A 24,733-nucleotide genomic window follows, 5' to 3' on the forward strand; every position below is an offset into this window, starting at 1 on the left:
ACATATTTATACAAAAAATAACTATTTGCTTCCACAATGATTTATTCACTTAAGACAAAGCTATTTTTCTGAATAAATCTTAGCCACTATGGATAATAATAATAAGAAGAAATTGTAGGCTTAAAATTGATTTTTCCATTTTTTGCCCTCGTTTAATCCCCTTCTAATTCAAGGTATTCGTTTAGGTATTACAACAGTTTTTTCTTTTCCAAACCCAGAAAACAACTGTTGAAAACTTAAACTTATTTCTGGGATATTTTGGATACTTTTAGAATTGTTTACTCAAAATCAATATAGACAAAAACAATATTTGAAAGCATTTTTTAGTTTAGAGAATAGACATGGAAGTCCAACAGAGCTAAAGTAGAATAACGATAATCGAAGAGCAGGAAATAAATTTTTGGTTAAAATACGAAAAATTTGCAATATGAAAACTAATAGATATAGTAGATATAGTCCGTTGGAAAGAATTACACAAAAGGCTTATAATATTACTTGTTGACAATTTAGCCCAGTGAGAATAATTCATGATGATACTATGACATTTTGATAGAAGTCATAAATATTCGCATAAATAAAAACTGTGTTTCTTTTTAACCAAAAGGACTAGCAAATTGGGTTAAAGCTTGGAGTTCAATCAAATTTCATTTCAAAATAGATTAAATTTACTCAAATAATAAATTAATACTGTCAACAAAATATTTCTTGACAACAAACATCAAATTGAAACTCGACGATTTTTATGTACCTAATCCTTGATTTGTTGAATCAAATCCTTGAAAGAACGACCAAGAAGTGAGTCATCCCTTACGCCTTCTCCGCTTTCTTTAATATAAGTATATCTATTTTAAAAACACTTCCTCTGGGTAGGCAGAGCTGGCCAAAATACGTACTTGGCATTAATTAAAATGCAAATTAATAAATACTATCTCGTACGTTTAAAAGGTAAGTTATGTGTAAGGAGAATTTCCTTTCATGTACACTAGATTTTTATATCTACTATCAGATAAACAGCATCTTGTTAGGGAATGAATAAAACCTGCTAAAAAACGATCTCTCTACAGGTCCTGATGAGCACAAACTTGTTTATATTTAACAAGCGCATATTTTATATTTGGTTAAAGTTCAAGAATGCTTTTTGTTTTTTATCGTTTAGAAAGCTGACTAACAAACTAACTCTCATCATCCATGTCTGATGGATTCAAGTGAGAGATTAATAAAACTTACTAAGCTTATTACTAACTATATCTTACTCTCTAACTACTTATCTAAGCTCTCTTCAACCGATCTAATCTGCAAGAACTGTTACCCTGAATGTATTCTAAATCGGTAATAATTGGTTTTTGTAATTTGATGAATTTCTCTAGTTATTCTAGTTCAATAACTAAGAAAGCCTTAGGCAAATTAAGTCATGTAATTTTGATTTTTTTTTGTTCTGGCCTAAAACTCGGCAGTGGAATGCATGACGCATACCTGATCGCGGAGACTTGCCCTGGAGTGACAAGTTGGACCGGGTTATGTGGGACTGCCTCTGGGCTTACAAATACACTAAACCGAAACCGCCTCACAGTTGACCCCTGTGGATCGCTACTGCTACTGCATTAATTTTGGGGATATGGTACCCGCTGATCAGGCAACCGTTTTGGGCAAGAAGAGCCAGCGATTCTATTGATTCGCAAACTTGAGTTAACACACGACTAGATACTGTCGTATGGGGGCAAAAGTTATGACTGCAGCGACGAATGAGGTCGTTTCAGCTTGGAAAAGGGGAGGTTAGAGCTGACGCGGTGCTAAGCTCCCAACACGTCGACCAGCTCGCGAACAAGCGCGTCTTCGGAAGAACTTGAGCTGAGTTGTTATTTGTGGAATTATTGAGATACGAAGTGCTTGATTTCTGGAGTGTCAGTTTCCCTATGAATTTAATTGAATTATTTCTGACAAACCATGGAGCGTTTCAAATTTGAAGAAGTACGGACCGAATTAACATCTTATAAAATAAACATTTGATGGAGATGGGAAGTCTGCTAGAAAGGCAGATCAGAGAAGATATCAAGTTTGCTATCCCCGAACCTTTCTGGATTGCTTTCTGGATTTGGGAATGCCAACCGAACCGTCGGTCGAAGTGGACACCTAGGTCCGTGACGTTATCCAGCCATGGAATTATTGCGGTGTCTATCTTAAGTTGCGAGACGCGCAGTGCGTAACGCTTCTTTTGGAATATAATAGCCTGGGTTTTCAGGGGGTCGATTTACAACCTCCAGAATTTGAACCACTTGACCGCATGATCAAGCTGCTTCTGTAAATGTTCATGAATTGTAACTTCGAACCCGGTGGTCGTGAAGAAAGCAATGTCGTCAGCGTAAAACGCGACGACAATGTGCTCTTTTCTTGGCAGATCTGAAATATATAGGTTATATAAGGCTGGGGCCAGCGGGGACCTTGAGGTACGCCAGCATCGATTTGTTTACGACTGGAAAGTGACGCCTTGATCTTGACCTGGAAAGATCTGTCCGAGAGATAGAACTTGATGAGAGCGGTTAGGTCTTCTGGGAGGCCTAACTGCACGCATTTTGTGCGCAAACCGTCGTGATAGACCTTGTCGAAGGCTTTAGTTAGGTCCAGAAGGACTGCTTCAAGCGTTTTACGTTGGTCAAGAGCGTGATGGATGTGTGCGACCAGACGGGTAGCCTTATGGACGGATGAGTGGTGAGCGCGAAAGCCGAATTGTTCATCAGGAATGATGTTGTTGTTCTTTCTGAAAGAGTTGAGAGCGTAGAGTATTGCCCTCTCGGCAAGCTTCGCAATAGCACTGAAAAGGCTGATGGGTCTGTAGTCAGATGGAGATGATTTCGCTCCTTTCTTGGGGAATAAACGCTATATGTGAGTCTGTTCAAGACGCCGGGAAATATTGCAGCCTCATGATGGCTAGGTAATCGATATTCCGTCGAAACCTGGAGATTTGTTGATTTGAAGTTTGCCGATCATAGCCTGTAGAGAGTTTGGAGACACGAAATGGTTGAGAAGAAAGGCTGAGGTTACTGGTCTTTTGATGGAGTTGGAATGTAATTTTGATTTACGTCTCATTATAGAATAGTAAAGAGAATTCCATCTTCTGTGGGACAGAGAGATAATAACTACATAACTGAAATAATGTAGAAGACAATAATTTATAACTTCAGCCACTTTGGGCTGAATGGTGGAAGGTTCCTTTTGTATATTGAATGATGTATTTATGTTTAAATGTATTTTGAACCCATATTTGAAATACTAACTTCAAATTACCTCTGCATCGGCATTTGAAATATCAATTACAAATTATATGTTGTGGAAGTAATTGAATTACAGATATCAAATACGTATTTGTATTTCAATTACTTAATTTAACTACAAATAACTCAAATAGTGCCCAACTTTGTGGGTAGACCAACACCTAATGACATTTATATTGTATCAATTTAAATAAATTTATTATTAAAATTATTGTAACTAGAAGTATTAGAATAGAATTAACTGAATAGTAGAAGCCAGAAACATCATATCCTGATAATGAGCCAGAAATGGACGAACTGCGAACTGCAAGAAAATTCTTAAGGTGTGATAAAACCGCTGGAGTCGATCAAGTGCCGAAATGACCCATTGGCGAAAACAAAGCATAAATTATTCCTATATTTAAACATGGCTATAGTAAACATTGTAAAAACTGTTGAAGGATAAGTATCTTATCAATTGTCGGTATATTATTTATGAAAAGCATACAAATGATACTCCAAAGAATTTGTAAAGAAAAAGCCAAGAAGATCAGGTATACTTTCTACTGTCAAATATTGTCTTTAGAAATCGAAAATGTTCCCATAAAAATAGTTTCAGTTTTAAAGCAAAATTGTATTTTCTTGGTGAATCTTACTGGTTCTATAGTTTTATTATTGGATGTTCTTATGATTTAATTATAATTATGATAAATTATGTTATGTTATTATATGAGTTATGATTTAATGTTTACATGAATTACGCGCTTAAATGGAAATAATAGCATAGAATCATTTACAAGTTATTCTTATTAATGTGTGAACGTAACATTTAAAACAAACCTAAATTATTATATGAAATGTGAGCAAAATGTGAAAAAATACCTTTATATATTGTTCTAAAAAGGAGTACAAACGTTGAAACAATTGAAAAGTAAATATTTTAATATAGTTATATCTGCATTGAAAGACATTATTAAATTAGGCAAATTAAATTTAACTAATTTTTAAGCCTTTGTAGATGAATTTTTATTTTTTTCTAGAAAAACGAGATGACGCAGCAACTATGTCTCATTACCACAATCATCTTCAAAATAACGTAACTTATTTATTTAAGCAAAGTATATAAGAGATAATCCAAGAATATATCAGATAATTTTTATGAATGGTTACAAAGGAATATTACTTTCACTACACAAGTATTTCATGATCTACCATATAATAATTAGCCCTCATTTAATTGTTGTCTTAAAATCCCTATTAGAAACATTATATTCTTATTGTTTATTCAAAATCTAATATATATTCCTTAAATTATAGATAGACATATCAAAGTAGCTATATCAAAGTAAAAATGTTACTTTTGACTTAAAGTGCACAAGAATTATTTACTGTTTGAAAATTGTAGTTTTGGAATCAATTTTAGAATTTTTTTTTCCATAATAACTATTAAACCCTAAATGATATCGTCAGTGTGTTATTTTCAACTTTAATAAAATAAAAATAGCTAAGGCCAATGGATCTAAAATAGGCCAATAGAATAGCTCAATAGAATGAATATGAGTTAAGTTTTCTATGTAAGAAGGCGTATTACCATCATATCAGGTCATTTAGGTGTACTCATTCAGGTTATTGGATACAGTCTAAACAAATTGCTCATAATATTCTTTGATGAAGATTTGATCAAGCATCCTGAACTATAACGAACAAGACTACAATTTTTACATCTTACATCGTCTTACCTATAGCACGTGAAATATTGCAACAATAACTTGAAAATAAAATCGAGGGCAAAGGACATTCATACTATAAACTTCAACATTTGACGCATAGTGAAAATAATCTTATTTTTGCTGGTGCTTATTAGGTGATTAAATTTTGAAAATTTCTAATATAAAATCAGTGTTACTGTTGTCAAACATATAAGAGGTCAATTGAAAAGTCCCCGGCCTATCAATAGTAAAACACATTTTTTGGCAAAATTATTTTTTTATTCAACATATTTCCCTTCAAGGGTGATACATTGATTATAGCGACCCTTTAACTTTTCGATATCATTTCAGTAGAACGATTTATCCTTTGCTTCAAAATAGGCCTCAGTTTCGGCGATCACCTCTTCATTCGACGAAAATTTATGTGTTTAAATTATGTGAACACAACCTCGGTAATTAGAAAAATAACCGTCTATGAATAAATATTGGATAACGAGTGATGTAAAGCATATTTTCTGGAAGAATCTTATATGTAAAATGTCGTAAGCAGATACATCAAACAGGGCATCCAGTTAAAAAGGTTTTTCATTTATCTGCTAGAAGAATTCTGTGACTAACTCCCGAAAATTGATCTGGTCGGCGTCGAACACAACAACTGACAGTTGAACAATTAACCTTACGTAGCTTGCTCTACTCAAACCTTTTTAAATCTGCGATGGGGATTCTTTCAATCAAGAGACCTATCTCTCGAAGGAGAATCTACAGTAGATCATTCACCAGATATATTTTTAAATTAATAAATTGTCATTGGTGACTAACCTTCAATTTATTTTTACAATAACTTAAAAACTAGGTATATATCTAGAGGACCCTTCGATCCTTACTTAATCTCAAAAGGAATAATATTCATGTATTAACACTATTGTTTTTTTCTGTAAATTACACTTGACTGTACTATTATATAAAGTAGTTTGATCCTTTTAAGTCTGTGCCCTACTCGAATGTTATCCAAAAAAATACAATACTTATTTTTTTTATTTTCTGCTATTCTCCTAATTTCCTCAGCAACAGTAAGTATAGCGTTGTAGGTATGCGTATAGTATATGAGTGCATCTACGATACTTCTCCAGATATTCGCTTAAAAACTTGTAATTTCTTTATATTTTATTCTCCATTCGGAACATTGGACTATATAGGTCCATATTGGTTTAGAAATTATGTATTTATATAACAGTCACTATCACATAAGGGTGAGGTCGTGCACTTAGAGTTTATATAGAGGTTTTACTAAAATTGGCGAAAACGAGAAAATGTTTTGCGTACACAAACTAATGCTGGTTGTAAGACATGTGTTCATTTGAATTGCCCTACAAAGGCTTTTGATTGGCTCATTTCTATAACGCCATTGTTTGTTTCAGTTTGTTTACGACGTATATATATATATATGTAAACTTTTAAACTTAACATACATAAAACTTCAATAGATTTTCCTTTACAGCAGTTTATACTCCAAATAATATTAAAGAACTGCATACTCATTATATCTGATAATAATAAAAATTGTCCCGACTCGACGCTGGGTTATTTCCGACTCCCCTTTTTGGTTTCTGAAGCCGACTTTTGCGTGCAGAATACATTAAAAATCATCGTGGTCCGGTTGATTGAATATACTGCGCCGACGCGCGCGCCACGTGTGTTAGAAATATTTGGATATTCGAAGTATTGCTTAGGACGTCGTGGGTCAATTTATGTATTATTTATAACCAAACTTCTGATATCGGCATAGTATTAGTTTTCAAGGCGTAAAATATACTCTGCATAATCTTTTAAAATAAAAGGTAATGTCCATAAGTTTCACATCAACCAATATATACCATCTATATATAAAAAAGTGAGATAACATTAATTTATGAAACATTTTAAAATAGGTAAAAAGCAAAATACAACATAGTATAAAAAAATTTAATTATCAAGGATATAAAACAATGAACCTTAACTATGCCATAAACGATTTACTAAACTACCACATATTATCCACCATGTTACACCCCAAGAGCTGATCCACTAAAAATCCACCACCATATTTAATGAAATCAAGGACTCAAGTACCTAAAAACTCAATAATGTTAATATTTTATGTTTTTTTTTGTACGTATATACCTTTCAAGTATTTTCTTTTATTTCTTCTTAGGTCCGCTTTTCTTTTCTTTGATTTTTTTGGCAGATTACTCTTTCTTATCAATAAACCATACAACTGTAGCAAGTACTTTCCCATATAGCTATCTGTTTAGGATTAATGTTATGCAATTTTTTCCTGCATTTCTGCAATGCCAATAAACTGGACAATTAATTGAAATTACTTTAATAGTTATTAATTAATTAATTAATTAATAATATAATTCCCTATAACCTTGTCTACTATTGTCTTGTACATTATTCTGGGATTCATATTAGCTACTTGTACTTGCTTTAATATTGATATTAAATTGAGTTTATAATTCAGCCATATCAAACGCTTTAGTATTAAAACAAATAAATGCCCAATATTAAATAGCATTCTTAACAAAAAGAAAAACTTATGCAGCAAACTCAAATTAATTTTTTGCCAGTAAAGAGTTACTTGCCTTATCGTATCCTACCTAAAATTCATTCGTAAGATAATAATTACATCGATACTTTTATGGAAATTACTACCTTGAGAATTACTCCTTATACAGTTGTATATTAAGCGTCTTGACTTCTTGTTCGCTGAAAAATTCTTTAAGCAATAATATTTTTTCTTGATCGTCCTGTGACCTCCAATTTTCCAACCCTTAGAAATTCTTTAAATAAAGATTATTTTGTTTAACATCTATATTATGGATCCGAGAAAGATGCTGCCGAAATTCAGTACGTTTGGATATTAAAATCATTAAGTTGACACAGAAAGGGCAGATGATCCTTTTCGTCATCGGCTTTAGTTGTGCAGCAAGCTCATGGCGAAATTTTCGCACATGTCTGTTTCTTTCTCTTGCTGCTAAGTATGTCTTACTACAAACTTGACATATTAATTTACTTTGAGTGCAAAATTTAAGTTATTTAATTAATTTATCCTATTTGTAACAACTGAAACTTACCTTTGACTCTCCCTATTTGTAATCCTGTTAAAACAGTGAAGTGTTATATTAAAAGGCGTTCTTTTTAAATAAAAACGAACGTCAAAAAATAACTTTATAAAGAGCCATATCAAACGCTTTAATATTAAAACAAATAAATGCCCAATATTAAATCAGACCAATACCGTTTATCGGCATTTCTTTTGAGGAATGCTTAGCTTGTAGTACTGTGCAGTATTGCCAATTCTAAAGGCAAGAACTGTATATTGTAATAAATAGTAAAACACGAATCTACTCTATTATTATTTTTTGTTTTAAAACAAAATATAAAAGTTAATTTCGGAAAGTCTTGTTAAATAAATGATTTTTCTAAAATAAATTAAAACCATAAAGCAAATAACTAGTCATTTCAATTTTTTTTTACTTTATATAGCTGGTTTGCCATTATCCTGATCAAAGTGTAGAGCAGACACAGCTTGAAGGGAAGTTCAGAGATACTATATACATGACTTCTCTATAAACTTTGATCAGAGTGGGCTTTAACAAAAGTTCAGAGGTATTATGTACTTAACTTCTCCATACATTCTGATCAGAGTCCATATCCTGTATACTTTTTTAAACATTATTACAATAATGATCCAGCAAAATTAGATAAAATAATCAGTCAAAATTATTTGCAAATTAAAACTGACCCACGTGATTGATCTGCGTTATCATTCCATCGTTGGCCAAGGTCTCAGCTGATCATGAGCGGCTACATTATCCCCTTGGCTGTGTCTTGCTACTTCCGAGCTGTTGTATCACAGCTTCTTACTCTCCATGTAGACAACCAATTAGTTGCTATTCCACATCAGGCCAGCTTGCTGGTGGACCTCATTATCATGTCTACCGATTCGCGTAAGAACCCAAATCCGCCTCTGTACCATAGTCCGCTCCATATTTTTCAGAATTTAAGAAAAGTTCCCTTTTCATGCTTCTTCCCATAGATTTTATGTTTCGTGAGGTCACACACTAGATACTACTTATAAACAACATGTAAACTATCACTATAATTTACTTTGAACGCATTGTTCTTTAACCCACTTCTGATATAAACTTTTAAAACTGTAACAGAAATGAAACTTAACAATATACTTACCTTTACATCAGTTTATTCCCCAAATAATATTAAAGAACTCCATACACAATCCATCGGATAATAACAAAAAGTGTACCGATTCGATGCTGGGTTATTGTCAGCTCTCAATTTCTTTGAAGCCAATTTTTGGGTTGCCTGTATTTTGGATTGTAATATTACCCACACTAAAACTAAAATATGTCCAAATTAGGCGATGGCAAAATCACATTGAAGGTAAATGTGATTATATTACATGAAAAGTTTTTCTTACCCTTTAAAAAGCTGTTTGTAAAGTTTCATCAATTAAAAACTTAATTATTTTAAATGAGTTCATTTACTTGAAACAAATGTGTATTGGTTAAGATACTTATAATTAATATTTTGGCTTAAGGCTCCTTAACCGAGATAACCTTTTCAACAAGTATATTAAAAATACATTAATAAGATGAGTTTGATTTTATAGACAAGAGACGATCATGGTTGTTTTATTATATTGTTAATAGATCCTTAAGCTGTCTCTTTAACTCCTCGATGTTACCATAATAAGATCAAAAGATAAGAACAAAAAGATAGAAACTTTAATACATCTTATTTAACTTGATAGCACTAAAGAAATATGAAAAAGGGAAACAGCGCTATAGACAATTTTGATTATATTTGCCAGGAGATATGTTGTGTTTTCAATTAGATTGCAGTCTATTTTATATTCACATTTAATTATTTTTTATTTATATATTTATATTTCATCATTTTTTATTTACATACATTATATACATATATATTCATTATATATTTATATTTTAAAATTTTGATGTCTTATAATTCATAATATTATATTATATTATAATATAATTATAATATTATATATATAATAATATATTATATATTTCTAATATTTGTATTTATACAGAATTTTATTTCAATAAATTGTTCAAAAAAATTACATTTGGGTTTTATTTCAAATTTGATTTGTCAGTAGAGTATGACGTCAGAAATTGGTCACGTAATGCATATGAAATCCTCAAACAATGAAATGCTTTCCTAATAAAATATTTTCTTTACAAGTGCCTGTAATGGTAATTTAAACTAACTTTATATTACTAATCAAGGGCTGATAAATCACGTCATAATTAACAATACTAACTTAAAATCCTAATAATAGCTACCACTGAAAGTAATTTGATATAACACATCCAAGTAACATCTCCATGAACATCTAGAGGCTCTTCAGCTATTAGACGGACGATACCTCATTTGTAAATTGAAATGAAAATATATCTAATGGTGCCACTCTGAAGAGTGAAACTGAAGGACCCCGGCTACAACCCATTGTTGAATGATCTATAGCCAATGGTAATTAATTTAAAACATTATTAGAAATAAATTAATAGAGACCTAGTTTTAATATAGAATTAGATTTTAAAAAGATATTACATAATTAATAATAGTTATATAGTGTCTTCAATACTCCAATGTCTTTATTTTATAAAAAACTATAAAACCAATATATTAAATTATATTTATTAAAATAATAAATATAACAGAACATATTCAACAAATGATATGTTATACCGGTGTATCTCCAATAGTTTTATGGACAGTCATCAAAACAACATCAATTTCTTTTAGGTTTTTCAGACATTGCTTGTAAATTTTTCCTTCTTGTAAAGTTTCAGGCTCATTTTTAAGTAATTCTGCTACTTCTTGAAGTATCTTTTTAGCTTCCTAAAATATAAATAATATATTTATAAATAAATTACAAATTATAAAATTAGGTGAGAATTTATATTAATTTATATACTAGTAGTTTGTTAACAATTTAGTTTCAAACTAGCTTAACAAAACGACAGGTCGACACAAAATAATAAATATAAACAAAATGTAAAGAGTTCAGTAAAAATATAAACTGGTCAAGTAAAAAGACTGGCAAACGAAATCAATGAAAATCACAAGATGGAAGAAGGCCTCTAAAACAACTGACAGCATGGCTACTTAATAATTATATAACAATTGTTTTTATTAAATATTCTTCATGGTGATCAGTATAATTATACGTTATCAACATTATTGCTTGATACATTTTTTAAACCAAAGTGTAACTATATTATTTCGGGTATTCAATAAGTTTGTAAATCTAAAATATTTCAAAATATCTCAAATTTAAGATAAATTTGGATGACGATCTTACAATATTAATTCACGCCCAAATGAATGTGATATATTATTATGACAAATAGTATTAAAATAAATAGTTTTAAAAGAAGTCATACAAACACTAAAATTTCTGATAAGATTCTCAAAATACTCCAAGATATGAGCTCATACTGACCAAAGTAATATTATGAATATTATGACCAAAGAAAGAAGAGAGAATGAAAACTTAAAGATTGTAGACCAGGGATACTGGTTTCAGCGTTTGCGGAGTCAGGATTGATACCAAGAGTGTTTGGTTTGGTTTGGTTTGGTTTAGCCAATACACTGCTATTGGTGTCGCAGCACTACAAATATTCTTTACCAAATTTTTCCATTATTGGTGATTAGCCACAACCGTTTGGGCCTTGTCCAATTTTTAGATCGCTTTCCATTAAATTAATTAATATATTTTTCGGAACTATTCACTACGTCTTCTACACAAAAGGCCAAAAGTCCATTCATCGATTTTTAATTCGACAGGCATGTCCCATCAGCGTCTTTGGATTTATTCCTAAACTGTGCAGTTATTCTTGCATCTTAATCAAGTGACATAAGTAATAGATTTAGATTTGAAAGAGTTCAATCTTACAGAAAACATATTTTAACGTCCAGTCTTGAAGCCATAACACAGTATAATTGGCATATAAGAGTTCTAAAGAGGCCGATTTTTATCTAGAGTGTATATTTCGTGTCTTCCGCATGCACCATCTTAAAGAGACGAAAGTTCCTACAATTTTGAGAACTCGACTTACTTCAACCGTAGACGCTACTTTCTTATCTTGAATATTATTGCTTCAAAAGGAACCCCAAAGGAATAAACTGGTGGAGTGTAAAAATCTTATCTACACAATCGCGGTTCAATCTAAATCCTGTCTGCTCTTCTCGACTTCATATTTTCAGGAATTGTTTGGAGTCTCATTTGTATGATTTTCATAAATACTTTTCCAACAAATGCTTATGTTAGAAGACTTATGCTTTGATATTATTACCATTTTTATATAATCATGTTTTCAATATTAGAGCAATAAATGTGAAAAATACACCTTTTGTATTATTACATGGTATAGATGTGTTATGTTTAGTGTCTATTCTTTCTTGCAATTCGTGGGAGACTTTCTTATTTTTTATATTCAGTTATCATTTCTACTTTTTATCTTATCTGTGTCTACATGTATTTTATCTTCTGCAAGATTCAGATTGTCTTTACTGTTTGTCTCCATTCCTTCTCCAAATTGTATACAAATATTTTGCTCTTATATCACATTCCTTTTAAATCTACTCCGTATTTTCTTTTTTGTTATTTCTTCGAACTACCATGTTGCTTGTTTATAGTCAGATCGTCTTTAGTTAATTCCGCAGATCAGTTTATCTGCTTGTAATAACGAGTTCTTAAAACAATTCCAAAGACGTTCAGTTTTTCTTCCGCGGTATTGTTGCATCGCTCAAATTTCTGGTAAAATTTCTGAGTTAATGTATTTGTATATTTTCAGCTTTAATTTTATTTTATTTTATTATGCAACTAGTAAGTCCTATGGTTTACAACTGTGTACCCTTCTTTGTTGACTCTTTGTGTTGTGTAGATTTATTTTCTTCTCTTTTTCTTTATTGTCACTACTATTAAGTAGTAACGCGTCCTATTCCTGGTCAAAATCACACTCTTGTGTCCATATCTCTACTATTACCTCTTTCTGCCAATATATTATTTATTATCCATTGCTGCTTTTTGCTTCTGTTGTATATTTGTAGATTTTTTCTCATAATTTGTTATGTTAACATGTTATGAAGAAGACAAAAATAAAACATTCCCTTTCCGTTGACTTTTCTTATACTTCACTATACCTTATAATACTTAATAAAATATCACAATCAGAAATATAATAGTCCTATATCAAATGTGTTTATAATGTTTTTAAGTGACACTTACTTGTAAAGCAAAATTCAAATTATATGGATCTCCACTTCTTCGGCCTAATTCAGCTACAGTGGCATGAAGTTCATAAAGCAACAATCCTCTAGCTCTAGATTCACCTAAAAAGCCAATGAATTAAATAGTATATTATTAATAAGGAATTTATCACCTGGTGCTAGTATTTTAAGTAAATTTGCCAAACTTTGACATAACCTAGCTTTCAATTCTAGATCCTCATCACTACATCCAGGTAAACCTCGCTGATTTTCATGACCAATCAACTGACTTAACGCAAATCTCACATCTGTTAAGTAATAATGATTTGTGTGTAGATATTTTTCGCACGTTTGAATAAATGCCTTAGCTGGACTAGATTCTCCTTTGGGTAGTTCTTGAAGATCTTGGCCTATTCGATCTAATAAATCCTGCATGTGATGAGCCGTAGAAGTGGCGCAGCACTTACTGCACCTCCAATTTGGCGGTTTTTCGTTTGAGTTATTTATCAAAAATGTCGGTGGTAGGAGATAACCATTACATTCACTGAAAAATGTATTGTTTAAGTTTACTAGTCAAAGAAGAGCAAACAAGTCTCAAAGTAGAACGAATACACTTACCTGCTTTGACATCTCATTGCGCTAAAATAAGTTCCGAGCTCGGTAACATCGGAACATCTTTTGCAGGAACACCAAAAGAATTTTGATTCGTAAAGATGGTGTCGTCTATTCACAGTTCCCCAAAGAGGGTCAGTATAACAAATGCTAAGATGATCGCCTAAAAATTATAATAAATATATCAATAAATAAATATTTATAAATAAATATCTATTATAAATAAATATTTATTTGAGTAAATATTTTTTTAAATAAGAATATAGAAAGATTTGAGAATAAATGTCTGGCAAACAAGATAAGCGATCAAGACAAAAATCCTTTTGAAGCCTCCTTAAATAATTAAAAAACTGGTATGATAAAAGGGTAGGTATATGGTTAGTGTTTTTCTTACAGCCTTTAACATTGTTGAAATTAATTTGGTGTTTATAAATCTTAAAACGCCCGATGTTTTCTGCCAATATAACCTTGTAGAGTGACTAAAACCTGAACTATTTTAAACTTAATATAATAATATAATATAGTCGCCATTATCCATCTAGAGTTCAGTCATAGCCGATTAGACCATGAATCTATATCTAACATCGTTAATATTATTTTATCTGAGTACTTATCATCCTCCTCACTTATCTTATCTACGCTTTCCCATACTCACAAGGGAGTTTTGATAAACCTGTGACCTTTAGCGGAGATTAAAATACCGATACTTTTTCACAATGATTATGTTAGTACTTTTTTTAGTTACTAATATATTGTTAGTAGTAATTGCCAACTTTTATCTCTAAACTGACTTAAGCCTATAATAAAATAAAATAAAACTGTGTATCACATTTCAGTGATTTTATCATTTACTACATAATTGCACAAGATCACACGGTTTGATTATCTTGAGTCTGCGGCCTAGTTTAGTATTAAAGAAGAAGATTCAAGAGAAATTCGAAGATTTCCGTGTGAATAATTGTTCCAGAATCTCTCAATATGCATGCACAATAGTTCTCATCAGTTTTCTTCTAAATAAGCAATAATTTTTTTTTTATTTTAACTCGAGTTTCCTTCATTCCTTTTTAATATGCTCCTTCCAACGACATTTTGTAGCAAAATTCATCGCTAGATACTGTTGTTACTGTATTAGATAATAGTATTATTTATATTTATTGATATATGAACAGTTTGGTTGTAACTGTACACATTCCATGTACACTGATGTACTTTCGTTGGATTTTTTTCTCCATTTCTAAGTCCACTTATTTATATTATTACTTGGTTGTTGCATTTATATGTTACTTTGTCTCTATGGTCTTTAGTATAGCGGTGTGCCATGAAGAAATGTACCTATAGTAAATTTTTTTTAGTACGGCATATGTATAAAGTAAGTAAAAAGTATGTCCCAAAACACTGTCTTGAGCCTATACATATATATACCCTTATACCACTTTGTCTAAGGCATGTGCTACGTCCAAAAATATAGCTGAGCAAGCCTTGCTTTTGTGACTTTTCTCACAAATATTTGTGGTATATGCCCAATAAGACGGCACTGGTTCGATATGGGGTTGGTGACGTATGTGACGTATTTACGACATTAAAGGTTTCGGTTATGCTAGAATAAGATTACACCGGCAGTTTCGTCCGTACATTCGTCCCAACAAATAGCTATACATTACTATAAATATATTATAAAATATTATAAATACTATAAATATTTATTTCTTTTAAATTAAAATTGTTTTCAAGTTCAATAGTTCTTTTACACGATTCTTAACTTATTTATACCTCGCTGATTAAAAATATTTAAATAATAACCTATTTCCAATTTGTGTGTAACTAACGTGCATATCATTAACGTGCATAAGCTTATCTTTTTGAATAATTGATTGATTTTTAATTCATGATTGTGACAAATTGATTAGTTTAGTACTGTTAACATATATATTTTAATAATTCTAGTCGTCTTGTCTGGTCTTTTTGTTCCATTATTACTCATTGTGCATTCAGTTATCTGAAAAATATATCCGGCTATCGATTAATCGACAGTCGCATATCAATCTAAAAATAAACTTATAATCCGAATAGTATCTATGCTGCTAATAATACAGAAATTATCAAGAATCCTTCCAAAACTCTCAGTTCGAACTAGTTTTTAACATGGATCATGAGAAATATATTTAATAGGTTAGTTTGATAAGTAAACAAAATTAATCCTAAACTTTTTTAAACATTAGTTTTATATTGCTGTTCAGTTGGCATACATACATACATACATCATTATACAAGATTTAAATAATGTTTAATGACATATTCTTTTTAAATGTGAGATAAAACCTAAAGAAACTAAAGAAGAGAGAGCTAATAAGAGACGTGTTCAACTAGACACGAATTGGTATAAAACGTATCAAAGTGATTTTAAGTGATTTAAAAAAACAACATCATAAATCAAAATGCGAAACGAAAAGTGCCAAAAACCTCCTTTTGAAGGTGCACTGTCAGTATAGCAAATAAATGGTGTTGTATATGATCATTAATGTGAACTCCTGAACCAGTTAGATTCCGTTAGTCCATCAAATTTAGCTTTCTATTAATAATACTATCTGAATAATTCACAATAGATATAAAACCAATCACCATTCCAATCGAAAAACCCTACATATTAAAATTACCGTAAAATATTAAACAATAACTGACCTTTTTTAATAGATGTTCCTGCTTTGATTAGCACTAAGCCTTTGTCAGTAAATGTTTTATTGCAGTTTGCTCGACAATTGTGTTCAAACATTGAAGTTGTCTCATATATGGCCACATAAGGTGGAGATGTCAGTGGAACTTCATGGCCGTTAACCTAAAATATAGATAATGTTAATAAATTGAATGTGAACTAATTTCAATTCAGTTACATTCACAATGCCACAAATTCGTAAAACATCCTCCTCGGTGAAGATATTCCTCAATTTGAAGAAAGTTAAAATGAATTGAGCTACCACTGTTCTATCCTTTTCATATTTAGAAGTGTTTTTGCGTTCTTCACAGTGAGATTCTAAAAGATCCAATTTCTTCCAAACTTCCGACAAAAACTGTTTCTGGTAAAGACATCGCAGCACTGTAATGCATTGGTATGAAGGATGTATAGTTCCAAAAGTTGATATGCACATCTAAAACAATAATACAATATTTGAAAGAATGACCTATTAAATTGTTTTAAATAAAGTCACTCCTAAAAATTATTGGGTGTTTGTATTTTATAATTATTTTAATTTGAATTAAATTTGAATTGATTCATATGTATTATCTTCTATTTTTATGAAGATAAGTGTAGTATCAATAGAACTTTCTCAGTTAGTATTTCAATAACATACACCATGTCAAAGCTTAATGTACTTTTTCTTCTTGTGAATATAATGATATGTAAAAATTTTCATATAGTATTATTAGCAATGCAGTTTGGTTTGGTCCGGTAGTTAAACAAGATTTAATGAAAAACTAATAGAATGGCAAGATGTTTAAAACTGCTGAATTAATATCATTTCTACCCAATTGAGAAAGCTGTAGACTACACTGAAAGAAAAATATAATATATAAAATTCATGACAAGGTTATATCTTGAACCTCTTGTTGTTCGATTCTGAAAACATTAAGCTACACTAGTATCTACGCCACACTAAAGAAGAAATGAACAAATAACAGGGGAACCGAGAAGATCAGATTTCTTTTATGAATAATTTATTTAAAATTTAAAAATTGAACAATTACAAAAAACAGCAGGGCATTTATAAAAATATGGCTATCAAATCATTAAAAGATGTTGAAAAATTAAAAGAAAGTGAATTATCTAGTTAAGTCCAACAAAAAAAACTACATTATAACTAAATTATATGTTGAATGTAATTTTTAATAGATATGGCTTTATTGAAAATGTATTACTAGAGATGTCTAACTTCAAAGCCATATATTAGAAACAATTATTTACAATGTATCTACCTTATATAAAATTGATTAAAACTATTCGTAAAGTTGCCTTAAAATCTTATAAATAACAGAAATGTGATATAAGCACTAAAATGTAGTTAATATAAGCACTAAAATGTAGTTAATATAGTATATATCGCTATTCTCAGCTGCTTTGTAAAATAAGATTTTTCAAAAAGAAAACTGTTGTCACTGAAATATCTTTAGCTTTTCAACCGTATTGGTTATTTATATATTTAATGAAAAAAAAAATATTTTGAAATAAAACATGGGATTGTTAAGATAGAAAAACGTAAAAAAATTAAAAAAGTTGATTACCAATTATAATCAATTCACCGCAATTCATTTCAAATTTTAACATTTCGATTCAAGTTAACATTCAGCCGGTTGGTGGCGCAGTGGTAAAGGCGATGGGGCGGTCCTCCTACTATTGCGATAGCCGCGGGTTCGAATCCTATGGTCGAATATTTATGTTTGTGATTGAAAATTTGTGAATATTCTAGGCAAGAGTGTAAAATCCTACAAGGAAAATTATCCCAGTCACGCCAGTAACAAGGCTGGGTAAGACGAATGTCTTCTAGGATGATTTCTGAAGTTGGTCACTCGCCAGTCGGTAGGCTTAATGCTGAGGACCGTGGTTCGGAGCCCACGTTAAATTTTAGGGCCCAGTCCAGATAAACCCATAGTTGGTAAAAGGAGACGTTAAAATATATTTAAAAAAGTTAACATTCACATTATTTATTCGTCCTTTTTCTCCTTATTCTCAAGATATGACTTTTTTCTTCGCATTTTTTTAAACCCTTGAAGCGTTACTGGCCTAGGTGTGACAGAAGATGAAAATTAAAATTAAAACTAGATAATTTCGTTTGAATTTACAATTCCTAATCTTAGAAATTTGTCTGTAGGCACTTTTTGTCAACTAACATAACATATATCAGAATCACCGCTTCTAAACTTCAAAACCAATACTACCGCACTTGTAAAATGACGTTGTAAATTCAAAAATGTAAGTCAACAGTGTTAAAAAAATTTAGCTGCCCCTTAGTTAAATTAAAAAGTGAAACATCCCTCAGATAATGTTTTGATAATTGTTGAAAGTATATTATACATATTGAAAACGGCGTATAATAAAAATAAAAGGACTTTATTATATTTATAAAAGTATTAAATGCGATAGAGCTTAATTTTTTTAATACTTTAGAGTCTCCTTTTTACCAACGAGAGTTTCTCTGAACTGGACCTATAGTTTAACGTAGGCTTCGAATCACGATCCTCGGCATTAAGACTACAGTCGCGAGTAACCAACTTAGAAATCATATAGGTCGTCCTGTCATCTTGCGTCAACCAAGCCGTCGATATAGATTAATTTAAACTACCTATTGCAAATTTCTTATATTGAAATCACAATCAGGGTAAAATGTGTTTTATTACTATACCAGTGAATTTATATTTATATGAAGTTAAACAATGTTTAAAATATTTATAATATAATTATATAACCAATTATCATATATGTTTCTATCCACAACAAAACATTTTAGAGACAGCCTTTATAACTACGTTTAAATTGCGTATTGATCTTACACCAAAGGGATTATCAGTACAGGAATGGATTGAATGGTGTACGCTAAAGGGGTTGCTTAAACAAACATGTCCCATGTTTTCTTAAACAAGATACTTGAGTTGACTACTTACCCATATTAATTACACAGTTTAGTGACAAAATAAAAAATAAAAATATTATAGTAAGGTATTTTAAAACTTGGTGAAACCTGGTTATTTGGTGGAATAATGATAAACAGGTTGAGTTACTATTAAAAATGACTGAAGAACGTGCGTAGTCATCCAGTTCAAAGGAAACATTTTTAAAATTTATATTTTTAAATTTTTTCAGCTAACCAGATACATTCAATAATAATAATGATAATAATAATTGGTCGATGATTTAATTGATGATAGGAAAAATATAATATTGGGAATAATAAATATATAATTATATGCATATATGAATATGTTATTTTGCAGTTTTACAATGGTTTCATTTAATAAATATACTACCATTATATAGAAGATAACCAGTCAAAATCCAATTTTAGCTTTCAATTTTATACTGAAAAAAATGTTTTTATATATAGAACTAAAAACTGAGATTATATTTTCCATTATAATACGTTATTGTTATGCAACTCTCCATACTGTAAATTTATCGATTACAAATTCTGAAGAAGATGTAAGTTCTTGTACTTATATCACTCTATGATTAATCATATAAATCATCTTTTTACTGGACCTAATTTTAAATCTTAACTTTCGGTGATTTTTGAATATTCTCCTATCGCACTATCAATATTAGAATCAATTCTAGTTTCGAGCTTAACTTATATTCTTTAAATATTCTGCGGATAAACAGCGGAGTTTTTTAAAATTTAAACAGTTAATTTTCAACTGTAGATTTTCGAAAAATATTTTCAAAAATAGATGCATTATCATCATCATTGTCACCAATCCATAGCCGGTGCTCGGGGAGTGCCTACTTCTCAACAAATACGTCGCTCTTAGTACCGTAGATTATTTTTCACTAAATCTCGCCACAGTTGGCTACTATATTCTGACCTCGAATAATGTTAGTCTCATATTTTTCAGACAGCTTTCTATGATATTGGTCCATATCTTTTTTGGAGCTGTTTGCTATATCTTTGCTGTCTCCACGAAAGCCATTCGTTCACTTTTCATTGGACAGATATGTTCAAATTATTGTAATCTGCACATCAATTTCCTAATTAACTCGATCTCAAATAGAAACATGTAAAATTTGCCATAAATAATAATTTTAAAAACCTTAAGCTTGTAAATATCAAACTCTAACAGCGTCCAGTAATAGTAGTCGAAGTTATAGAGAGCAATATAAAAGGGAAAAAGGCGAATTTTAGTTTTGATTTTAAGCGAGAGCATCCTGACCTCTTCGGCTTATTAGTTCAGCAGTAGATGCCACTTTATTTTCCTTATTACTGATACCAAGCATGAGTTCAGGTACTTGGCTCAATGCACTTACTGCACAGTACCTATTCACTTGCTCTAAATTGATCCTGTTGATATTTACAATTTTTCTTTTATTCATTAGTTCTCATTATTCGTAAGATTTTGCAATGCGAACTATGTCATGAAGAATGTCTGAAGCTTCAACATTCATCTCATATCGTTATCATCAATATTAGTTCATTAGATTATTAGATATATATCCTAAATAAGATCGGCCGAAGATTTTGTAGCATTTCTGTTTTTAAAACTTTTCGCATAATTTCATCCACTACAAGTCTGAAAAGCAGTGAAGAGGAAATATCTCCGTGATAAACACCGGCTTCGATCTGAAATTAATTTGACATATCATCTCGCACTCACAGCTAATGGAAGCATCGTAATGCATCTAAAATAGTTTAATAATTTCTAGGGGGATAGCTTCAAAAGTTGAAAGTAGAGATAAAATGAACAATGGCACATTTTTCCACATCTGATATAATTCTCCATAAACAAGGGAGTCTTTGAGTGTAGAAACAATTATCGCCATTTATCATGATGACGCTGCTCTCTCTGATTGTTAAATTTATATAGTAGAACGTGAAGCAATCGAAATAAATTTCTCCACAGGATGTCAATTGATCGACTGCTGTGAACTTACCACACTTTAATGGTTTTATTGCCATTCGCAATTTGTCTATTGTTCACGGAAAGAGTTAAATCTTCTGGCGATTCATGACTGTAGAGCTACATAAAGAACATATTCCAAATGTTCATCGTGTGACTATAGAAAGATTGTATTTGCTTTTAGAATGCTGTCGTTGGTATATTTACTCCTACCACTCAAACTTCCAAGCGTTTGGTACGTGTGATATCCACATTCCAATTCGGATTCGAATTCAGAGCGCAGAATATTTTAGAATAGGAAAGAAACAATTTGATATACGTTTGTTCATATCGCTTAATCTGAAAACATTTAATCGCTAGAACATTGATCAGCTTTTTATTATAGTCTTTTATAAAAATCTTATAATTGTTTTTAATTTTTAAGCTAACTAAAAAATCATGGGTACAATAGCGTTGGAAAGGTCATGACCATGTATGTTTTCCTTTTACAAATTAGTGTTCCAATAATAAGCTTACCTTGCTGCCCCTAGATACTGTGTACTGGCATTCAGGTATATGACTTGGCGACTTCTCGCAGATTTCTCCACATACAGGCCATCCACACTTAGAACATGGCTTATATTTGTTTTCATTTATGGCAACGCCACATCCAAGGCATACAGGCACAGTCTCTTGAGTTGGTCCCCATATTAGCGGAGCTTCCTTTAATATAATTTCTCCGGGTTTAAAATCTCGAGTAGCTACAAGATGTCGTCCAATTTCTCCATCAGTGCTTATCTAAAAATAATATAATAAGAAGATAATTTAACTTACAATAATTATTATCAGACTTCTATAAAAAAATATTTTAGTAAGAAAATGGAAGTTCTTGTATACATAAAATAACTCAAGTTTACATATACCGATTAGCTTTTGGACCCGAGCAGATGAGACGGTTCTTTATGTTATTTAATGCCTTGAACTCAGATCTTCAATTCGCCTCTCAAGATTGGTTCTAATTTTTGAGCTCGCGCATTATGGCAATACTGCACTCTTATAACGAATGTCAGCTGATGACGTTGCATAAAACATAAACATCATTTAGAACATGTGAAAATGCAGATACACTATTGAAAAGTCTATTCAAAACAACTTTGGTTTTTATGTAGTTTGTTATAGTAAGCCATGGACATTATTTATATATATATATATATATATATATTATTTATATATATATATATATATATATACATATATTATTTTCAATTTATTTTATTTATGAAATACGAGTGCTTTAAGAATTTTGTCCTCATCACCGGCGAGCAATGAAAACAATTTTATTGTGGAAGAAAAGCATATAATTTCGCAGAATGGACTGAGTGATTTGATTTGCGATTTGAATTTGTCGAAACAAAAAGCACGGTTTCTTGTAACACGGTTATAGAAATAGAAATATATTAACCCTAAAGCACAAATCGCTATAGTCTATTTGATGTGATCAATACTTCATATGATCGAAATGAATGGCGTTTGTTCATTTATAGTTCTAAATATATTTTGAAGGCCACTACTAGGAAGGAATGCTACGACACAATGCGTACAATTTTGGCCAAGATCAAATACCATGACCATAAATCGAAAATATGTGTATTTCATCACTTGATTATCTTTTATTGTACTTGCAGCAAAACATGTCCTCTATACCACGTGTGAACACACATGAGGTTTTATTGTCACCTCTTCACGTTAAACTTGACCTTATTAAGAAGTCTATCGAAGCACTTGATCGCGAAAGATACACCTTTTTCACTTACCCAAATTGTTTCCAAAACTGTTAAACGTAATTATATAAGACGAAATATTTGTCGGACCTGATACTTGGACTAATAACTGACGCAACATTTACAAAATGTTTAACACCTGAAGATGAAAATGTTGTTCAAATTACCAATATACAAGCACGTATGCGACAATTTGTACATTTTCTGGAGTCACATCTTGATATGTTCCCACAAGTTTTCGGCAACATAAACGATGAGCAAAGAGGGTTTATTTTCTCTGGTTCCCAGCTGGTTTACAAACCCTTGCTGACCCTTGAAGACCAAGCTTTTGGCCGCTTGGAATGAACAGGAGACTGGAGGTTATCGAGGTACAAGACCCTCTGAGAGAGATTTTAAGAGGGAATTATCCAAAAGGGCTGAAGTTTGGAGGGATTTGTTGAATATGTGGTTCTCAAAATCGATTACAGTTCAATTGTCAGTTTCTCTGTGAATTTGGGAGTTCCTGACAAACCACGGAGCGCACAGAGCTTACCGGAGCCACCTGTTTTGCATTACCTGGAGCTTAGATCAGAGTAACTGGACCAAGTGTTTGATCTGAAGAGGATCACTGATCTAATTAAGCTCTTAGAGAGCATAACTTTAATAGTTGGTGACGACATAGTAGCTGGTACAACGTGAAGGAGATTCCGTAGCTTTTTAAAATGACTTTCTGATCTGGTGGCAACATTTGAATAATTTATCGAAGATATATGTGGTATAAATTAAACCATTATATGTGGCCTTGTCGCGCCAAGGGATTGGAGAATTATCTACTTGGAGCTTGTATATTCTCAGGTCTCCTTTCTGATGGAATGCTATGACTTGGGTTTTTTTGGGGGTTAATTTCTAGGCTCCATGATCTCAGCCATTGAACGGCTATAGATAGTTGTCTCTGGAGTCTATTTTGCACGCAATCCGAGGAATGAGAAACGGTGAAGCAGGCAGTATCATCCGCGTATTGTGCGGCTTGTACTTTCTTGCTGATTAGAATGTCGGCCATGTAGAGGTTAAAAAGGGCAGGGGCATGAGTAGACTCCGGAGTTGATTCATTTGGTTACTGGAAGCGAATTTTCCACTCTAACTTGGAAGGATCTTTCCAACAAGAATGAGTTCGGTAGAATTGCCAGGTCTATGGGTAAACCTGCTTTTAGGGCTTCATAAATTAAGCCTTCGTGCCAAACTTTGTTAAATGACTTTGTAATGTCAAGAAAGACTGCACAAAGGGTTTGTTATTTCCTCAGTATCTTTTTGATGTGTATGGCCAAACGAGTGGTCCGATGAGCGCAGGAGTGTTTGGCTCTGAACCCATATTGAGTGTCTGAAATTATGTGGTTTTGCTCAGTAAACCGGTTAAGGGCGAATAGAGAGATTGAACTAAGCAGGCTGATTGGCCTGTAATCTGAAGGCGAATTGTTTGCTCTTTTTTTCGAGATCACGATTATGTGAGCGTGCTTCC

The 24,733-nt window shown here is 31.6% G+C and overlaps 1 protein-coding gene across 2 annotated transcripts in view; it reads right to left on the bottom strand.

The window, feature by feature from the left end:
• Positions 1 to 6,905: 6,905 nt before the first annotated feature.
• Positions 6,906 to 24,733, bottom strand: part of SmydA-1 (SET and MYND domain containing, arthropod-specific, member 1) — a 33,848-nt gene continuing 16,020 nt past the window's right edge. The window contains exons 2-12 of one of the 2 annotated variants that reach the window (XR_013003811.1): positions 21,995 to 22,255; positions 16,768 to 17,022; positions 16,559 to 16,712; positions 13,886 to 14,042; positions 13,441 to 13,811; positions 13,287 to 13,390; positions 10,742 to 10,894; positions 7,652 to 9,360; positions 7,368 to 7,596; positions 7,118 to 7,295; positions 6,906 to 7,066 (exon numbers count right to left, since the gene is read on the bottom strand). Coding sequence is in view for 1 of the 2 variants with exons in the window: in XM_076393831.1 (XP_076249946.1) it covers positions 9,355 to 9,360; positions 10,742 to 10,894; positions 13,287 to 13,390; positions 13,441 to 13,811; positions 13,886 to 14,042; positions 16,559 to 16,712; positions 16,768 to 17,022; positions 21,995 to 22,255 (1,461 nt within the window). In the remaining variant the exon portion in view is untranslated. Of the gene's footprint in view, positions 7,067 to 7,117; positions 7,296 to 7,367; positions 7,597 to 7,651; positions 9,361 to 10,741; positions 10,895 to 13,286; positions 13,391 to 13,440; positions 13,812 to 13,885; positions 14,043 to 16,558; positions 16,713 to 16,767; positions 17,023 to 21,994; positions 22,256 to 24,733 lie in introns of those variants that run through there. The other variant, XM_076393831.1, reaches the window with a different exon arrangement.

The sequence above is a fragment of the Rhynchophorus ferrugineus genome, unplaced genomic scaffold (assembly GCF_030347505.1).
Source record: "Rhynchophorus ferrugineus isolate W39M unplaced genomic scaffold, kcgeb_rfMv2 rfM1, whole genome shotgun sequence".
Taxonomy (NCBI): Eukaryota; Metazoa; Arthropoda; class Insecta; order Coleoptera; family Curculionidae; genus Rhynchophorus; species Rhynchophorus ferrugineus.